Here is a 7,520-nt window from a genome sequence, read left to right as displayed (position 1 = left end):
GAATTTTGGATGTATTTTTATTCTGATAAGTTCTGCATAATTTAGAACTCTTCTTCTCCCTCCTCCTCATCTTCTGCTGGTTCTTTTTTTTCATCATCATCACCATCTTCTTTTTTTTTTCTTATTCATCTTTTCCTTTTTATTTTACCTTCTCAAGTTTCTTCTTATTTTACTCTCTTAACAAGAATAAAAACAAAAATATCAAATAAAGAAGAAGAAGAAACACATAATGCTGCAAAATTACTTGGAAGATGACGAACTTACATTCATTTAACTAAAAGAAAGAAAGAAATAAGCAAAAGAAGAAGAAGAAAAAAAATACAACTTTAGAGGAAATATTTTTCTGTACAAAAATGCTACTTGTACACTAAAATCAGTCACTAAAATCAGCCACCAATGTATTTGTGTATAAATACATGTGTGGTTTAATTTATTTTCAATGTATATTTGTATTTCAGTACGTATTTTATACTGGTGACTGACTTTGGTGGTTGATTTTAGTGTACACATAGCATAACTCATTTCTGTATTTGCAGCAACTTTTGGGTATAAAATGAAGATATTTGGGTGTAACACGAAGATATTTGGGTGTATTTTAAGGAATTTTGGGTGTATTTTTTATTTTGATAAGTTCTGCATAATTCAGAACTCTTCTTCCTCCTCCTCCTCATCTTCTTCTGGTTCTTTTTTTTTTTTATCATCATCACCATCTTCTTCTTTTTTTTTCTTATTCATCTTTTTCTTTTTGTTTTACCTTCTCAAGTTTCTTTTTGTTTTACTCTCTTAACAAGAATAAAAATAAAAAAATCAAACAAAGAAGAAGAAGAAACACATAATGTTGCAAAATTACTTGGAAGATGATGAACTTACATTCATTTAACTAAAAGAAAGAGAGAAATAAGGAAAAGAAGAAGAATAGAAAAAATGAAGCTTTAGAGGAAATATTTTTCTGTACAAAAATGTTATTTGTACACTAAAATTAGCCACTAAAATCATCCACCAATATATTTGTGTATAAATACATGGTGGTTTATTTAATTTATTTTCAATGTATATTTGTATTTCAGTATGTATTTTATACTAGTGGCTGACTTTGATGGCTGATTTTAGTGTACATGTAGCATAACTCATTTCTGTATTTGTAGCAAATTTGGGTGTAAAACGAAGATATTTGGATGTATTTTAAGAAATTTTGGGTGTATTTTTATTCTGATAAGTTCTGCATAATTCATAACCCTTCTTCTTCCTCCTCCTTCTCATCTTCTGCTGGTTCTTTTTTTTTTTATCATCATCACCATCATCTTCTTCTTTTTTTTCTTATTCATCTTTTCTTTTTTGTTTTACCTTCTCAAGTTTCTTCTTGTTTTACTCTCTTAACAAGAATAAAAATAAAAAAACCAAACAAAGAAGAAGAAACACATAATGTTGCAAAATTACTTGGAAGAGGATGAACTTACATTCATTTAATTAAAAGAAAGAAAGAAATAAAGAAAAGAAGAAGAAAAAAATGCAGCTTTAGAGAAAATATTTTTCTGTACAAAAATACTATTTGTACACTAAAATCAGCCACTAAAATCATCCACCAATGTATTTGTGTATAAATATATGTGTGGTTTAATTTATTTTCAATGTATATTTGTATTTCAGTATGTATTTTATACTGGTGTCTGACTTTGGTGGTTGATTTTAGTGTACATGTAGCATAACTCATTTCTGTATTTGCAGCAAATTTGGATGTAATACAAAGATATTTAGGTGTAAAACGAAGATATTTGGGTGTATTGTTATTCTGATAAGTTCTGCATAATTCAGAACTTTTCCTCCTTCTCTTCCTCTTCCTCTTCCTCCTCCTCATTTTCTGCTGTTTTTTCTTCTTCTTCATCTTCTTATTTCATATTCTCATAATTTTTTTTGGGAAGAAAAAATCAAACCAAGAAGAAAAAAAATACATAATGTTACAAAATCAAAAGAAGAAGGAGGAGAAATACGACGATGAAGATGAAACACGCGAAAAAAAGGAGGAGAAACACAAAAAAGAAGGAGAAGAAGAAGGAAGAAGAGGAGGAGTAAGAGAAACACGAAGAAAAAATGACAGTTGTGGTTTTCATTGAGGAAGAAAAAGAAGAGTCGTTCATAATGGTGAAGGAGTGCTTTGGAAACGTGATGCGCGTGTTAACACGCTTTTGTGGGTGAGCGTAGCTTCTGTTGGGTTTGGCCCAACTTGTAAGACTTGTAAGTTAAAAAGACTTGTATGTGTAGCATAACTGTTTAATAAATAGATCAAAAATTTAATCTAATCATTGTTTTGTTAAAAATAGAATCAATTAAAATATGATTTAGCGCAATTTTAATTAATTTTTGGTTTAGATTGAATTGGATGAGTGGTTAAATTTAGATATATTTAAATTTAAACATTTTTAATGGATATAAAATTAATTTTGTTTATTTATAAAAATTTAATTTTAATATACTGATAATATAAAGTATTTTTTTAGTATCAATGTGAAAAGTAATTATTTTTATTAGAGAAATGCTAGGGGTCAGTAACTTTTGTGATTTATAACTATCAATAATATTTTTAATGGTGTGAGATTTCATCTAATAGTATAGGATTACTCACTTTTTTTTCTGTTAATTATATGCTGGTCAGAATTTAATAAAGTTGCTAGTCCCTAGACTTTCCTTTTTTTATTATTGTAACGTATAAAACTAGACAGTATATTAATTAAATTTTATTCATAATAGATTTGTAAGCATTTTAAACTTCATTGGATAGAATGGATAGTTTTCTCTAGGGCTGCACATGGATCGGATAATATCCGCATATCCTGGTAATTATCCGCATCCGATCCGAATTTTGCGAATATTATCCGATCCGCACTATGATAGGATCGGATTGTGGATTTGGCAGTGATATTCGCGGATCTGATCCGCAAATCCGCATATCCGCACATCACATTTAAATAGCATAGTTTAAGAAAATAAACTCTAATGTGATATAAATTTTAGTGTGTTGTTTTATGAATTTTATGATATCTTGTTTTTATTTTTTATGTTGTACTTTGTCTTAGAATAATTAAACTTAAATCTTGTGTTATTTTTTTTTTTTTATTCAAAAAAACTTTTATAGATAATATTTTAGATTTAAATATGCTTAAACAGGTGAAAAATGATTTTTTTTTTTTGTAAAAATAACCAAATGAAATTTGAAAACATTTTTTTTAATTATGCGAATATACCTTATATCTCTTACGGATCGGATCCGGTCTAAAAATTGTGAATATCGTATCCGATCCGATCCGATGAGTACAGTGTGGATCGAATAGAATTTTAGACTATATCCGATCCGAAGCATATGCAGCCTTAGTTTTCTCTATTTATTACGTATCTATTTCATTCATTCATACTTAGAAGCAACTTATTTGATCAACTTCCTTATTTCCGTATCTATAGAAAATAATTTATTTGATCAACTTATTAAAGTTAAGTATTTTACTTGAAAGGAATGGATGGAAATTGCACGTGAAGAAACCTAGGAAAAATTGCCGTGAGAAATAGTACACCATCGTTTCGATTCAAAATAGGTCTGCCATCGTAGAGCCATGTACTTGGAAGCAACCGCGAATCTATTTCCTTTTTAAGTTCCAACCGATTCAAAAGTACCGATTACTCCTTCCCTTATCTGTATTTCCTTGTCCTTTTCACATTCAGGTAACTCCATGAAAATCTCTCTTTTTCTGCCTCTATGCCTTTCCTTCTCATCTTGTTTGGTTTCCAGAAACTGGATTGATTTGTGAGGAATCAAAATCAAATCTTGTAAAAATTCTTCTGCTTTCTTGGCTTCTGTCGTGTTGATTAATTTTCCGTCCTTGGATTCTGTTTCTTCTTTGTTTGAATAGTGGCTGAAAACAAGGTTTCTATATCCGAATTGGGATTAGTGCACATTTAGGGCTCGAATATTCCTCTTCGCTTTCAATTTCTTATTTTTGAGGAAATTGTAATGGCCGCCGCCGCGGCTTGCAAGCGATTGGCACAATTGGGAACGAGGTCGGGGATTGCTATGCCCATAACACAATTTTCGAGCTTTGGGGCTTCAAAGTCGTTCTCTTCCAACTCAAGTCTCAGATCATTTTCCCAATTGGTGAAATCAAATGGACAGCGGTTATTCCTCGTTGATACATTAGCCCTTGTAATTTACGTTAACCTTCTTACCAATTTTTATTTTTCTCTCTTTTCATGGCGTTTTTGTTCACTTATTTTATTTTCTAACTATTTGTAAATTTGCAATTTTAAGAGCGATTCAATATGTTAAGCTGTTATGAGTGGTTTGGTCATTGGTAATCGTTTTCTGCTTTCTAGGTTAGGAAACTTGAGGGGCAAGGATTGCCCACAAAGCAGGCTGAGGCGATAACTGCTGCCATAACTGAAGTTTTGAATGACAGTCTAGAAAATGTAGCAGAATCATTAGCAGAGATGCAAAGGGTGAAACCCATGTTTATATTGTTCTTTATTTGGCTCCTTTGTGAAGTTTACTACTCTCTTAGAATCTAAGATACTGCTTTTTTTTTTTTTTTAAAGACTGAAATGCTCCAAGAGTCCAGCCTGTCCAAATTCAAAGCAGAAGTGCAGAGCTCACAGGTAATTTGTCTTTACATTTATGGTATAGGTGCACATGAATGAGATGAAACTAATATTCTAAGTGATAGTTAGAATATTGCTGACTAATGTAGGTGACATAAATTACAGTAATCCATAACAGAATCCTTTTTATGTGTGTGTCGATGTTGGGGATTAGGATACATGTGTATCCCACTTTTCTAACTGTTATTTAGTAATTACAGAACATCTGTTTTTAGTTGTTATTCTGGACAACAATGATACATTCTATTACATTGATATGATTGTTAAGTTACCTCATTGAATGATGTTGCAATATCGGGCTAACATCTTAGTTCGTTGTCTTTTCGAATGTAGCTAGGTTTCCCATGTTACTTTTATCCTGTTTGACACACCAGGATAACTGAAGAATGACATTCAAAGGGAATTATGTTAATTGCCAATATATAATATTTGCACCTGAGTATATGGAAAGCAAAGGATGAAAGAGGATACATTCCATAAATTGCTTTTTCTAGCTTTTAAAATATGGTCTCTTGGACCAGATATTGTGATGGAACTTTTTAAAAACTCCATTTGGTTAACCCATAGATTTGACATCTTCTGATCAAATGATTCAAATATTTGCCTTGTAGAAATTGTTTGTGTCTGTTTCTTGTGAGGTATTGTATCTTTGGATAATGATTGTAATCATCCTCAATGTTCATCTCAATTAATCATTAAATTGATAGTTTTGTTTTATTTTTTTTCAAGAAGTGAGAGCTATACATGTCTTCGAGAAATTCTCTATTTGTTTCTTGTGGTATTATGTTTTTAAGTAATGATTGTAATACTCATTGAGCATGTCTCATATTCTCATTTATTCATAAGATGAGAGATTTCATTATATTGATATATCTATGTCTTGGCATCTTAAAGTAGATACATGGGTTTAGGGACCATGAATAATTCAAATTGTTATTGTTATTGTTATTGAAACAAATCATGTGGTAAAATATATATATATTGAAAGTTTGATTTGGTTCTTTGCAATGTTAATATGTATAAAAAATGGTTCTAAACTATGGAAACTATGTTGGTTCTTGTTATTTTATTTTATTTTTTACACTTCTTGTTTTCTCTTCTCATTTTTTCTCATTTTCTAGTTATGTTGAGGTTGTCAATTTGCACTTGTCTTGTGCTGTTATATGATGGAAAATTTATGATGTAGGGACATCATTACTCCTTGCTGCAACAAGAGACTGAAAAACTAAGGAATGATATAGAGAAGATGCGCAGTGAATTGAGGTCCATTTTATTTTTAAATCAGCTACTAGTTTCTTTTGTCATTTTATGCTCCTTAAGGTGGAACTTGATGGATTGTGATGCAGGTATGAGATAGATAAAGTCACAGCTGGGCAACGATTGGATTTGAATCTTGAAAGGGGGTAAGAATTAGGAAAGAAAACATGCCACTTTTCAGGCACTATGGAACTTTGTTTCATTGCAATGTCTCATTTTTTTCTTAATACTATAACCAATGGTTCTATGTAAGTGCAGGAGAATAAGGGAGGAATTGTCTAATCAGAATGCCGAAACTAACAATCTGGCTAACAAACTTGATAGAGTAAGCAAACAAGTGAACTTCAAGAAGGACTTCTCAGTTATTATCTTGCCACATCATTTTAATTTGTTTCTTTTTTCTTTTCAATATTGTCCAGGAGGTTCATGCTCTAAAGGCACAGTTAGAAGCAGCAAAATATGATGTTATAAAATATTGCATAGGAACTCTTGTCTCAATATCTGCTGTTGGACTTGCTGTTCTCCGCATCTTGATGTAACCAGGTTGTATTCCAATTTAACAAATATTGTATGTTCTATAAAGAGCAATTTCACCGAGTCACTGTAATACAGAATTTGAGGAGCAGAAGATAGAAGCTCCCATTAGACACCAGAAGGGGCCATTTTTTAAAGCCCTATTCTTTTCATATTCTTTTGTTCATTTGCTTTCCATTGCTTGTGGAACATTTCCTCAATTTGTACTTGCCTGTCAAACTTGGATTATATAGCAATATTGGATTGAAGTCTGAAACGTATGAGGTTACGTTTCTTCTCTCTCTCTGTCATGCTTCTACTCAAGTCACTGGAGTTGCTTATGCTTAGAAATGCCGGGGGAAGTAGCAGAGTCATCGGAATCGCGGTTCTGCTTACCACCTATGTTTTGAGAAGAAAGTTGGTCCAAAGCTTAGTTTTGTTGTGCAATGCAAAACCCAACTTGGATCCGAAGCATAATCTGCTAAGGTGGTGTTGGAACCTTAGATTTTCTTCCATTTTTCTCTCTCTTTGCTTCTAATGTGTGTAACCCATCATGTCTTTTTTTCTATTTAATCACTTTGATAGGTGTTATTCTATTAGAAGAGGGATAAGGATATGTCTGGAAATAAGTTTATTGTTTTGATAAAAAACAATAAGAGGAAGTACAGAGAGAAGAGAGTGGCGATGGAACTGAAATGATTAATAAAATTGGTTTATTTTATTTTATTTTATTTTTCTTTTGGGTACTTAACTCTTTTTCTTGTTCTTTTCCTTTTGAATTTGGTTGGTTTTTTTTTTTATGAATATCTCTTATTGATTTTTTTTCCATATCCTTTATTCATTATTTGCTTTATTGTTTTTAGTTAAATGAGCCTTGTCCATTGTTTTTGTCCCAGTGTCTTTGGCTTATAACATATACATATGATATAATTATGAATTACTTAGGAATTAACCAAAAAAAAATTATGAATTACTTAGGTAAAAAAAATTATGATCTACTAAATTGTTTTTTTGTTAAAAATAATTTGACAATTAATTATGAAATTCATTTTTATTTGTTAATTTTTTTAAAATTTTTTTAAATTTTTTCTTTTATAATTTACAAATTA

General features: G+C 30.8%; 1 protein-coding gene across 1 annotated transcript; it reads left to right on the top strand.

Moving 5' to 3' along the window:
* Positions 1-3,401: 3,401 nt before the first annotated feature.
* LOC112749501 (protein FMP32, mitochondrial) lies at positions 3,402-7,137 on the top strand. The gene is made up of 8 exons (XM_025797763.3): positions 3,402-3,711; positions 3,900-4,189; positions 4,360-4,482; positions 4,579-4,638; positions 5,828-5,904; positions 5,988-6,044; positions 6,157-6,223; positions 6,318-7,137. Exons 2-8 carry the CDS (start codon positions 4,001-4,003, stop codon positions 6,435-6,437), a joined length of 693 nt encoding a protein of 230 aa, XP_025653548.1. The 5' UTR covers positions 3,402-3,711; positions 3,900-4,000; the 3' UTR covers positions 6,438-7,137.
* The last annotated feature ends 383 nt before the right edge of the window (positions 7,138-7,520 follow it).

The sequence above is a fragment of the Arachis hypogaea genome, chromosome 15 (assembly GCF_003086295.3).
Source record: "Arachis hypogaea cultivar Tifrunner chromosome 15, arahy.Tifrunner.gnm2.J5K5, whole genome shotgun sequence".
Classification (NCBI taxonomy): Eukaryota; Viridiplantae; Streptophyta; class Magnoliopsida; order Fabales; family Fabaceae; genus Arachis; species Arachis hypogaea.
The sequence above is the reverse complement of the archived record's forward strand: the minus strand, read 5'-3'. Positions and strand labels throughout refer to the sequence as shown.

Bases quoted from the DNA above. Each gene is read 5' to 3' on its own strand.
- LOC112749501 (XM_025797763.3), top strand. From the start codon at position 4,001: ATGGCCGCCGCCGCGGCTTGCAAGCGATTGGCACAATTGGGAACGAGG. The intron at 4,639-5,827 runs GTAATTTGTCTT...TTTATGATGTAG, and splicing joins CAGAAGTGCAGAGCTCACAG to GGACATCATTACTCCTTGCT. The intron at 5,905-5,987 runs GTCCATTTTATT...ATTGTGATGCAG, and splicing joins AAGATGCGCAGTGAATTGAG to GTATGAGATAGATAAAGTCA.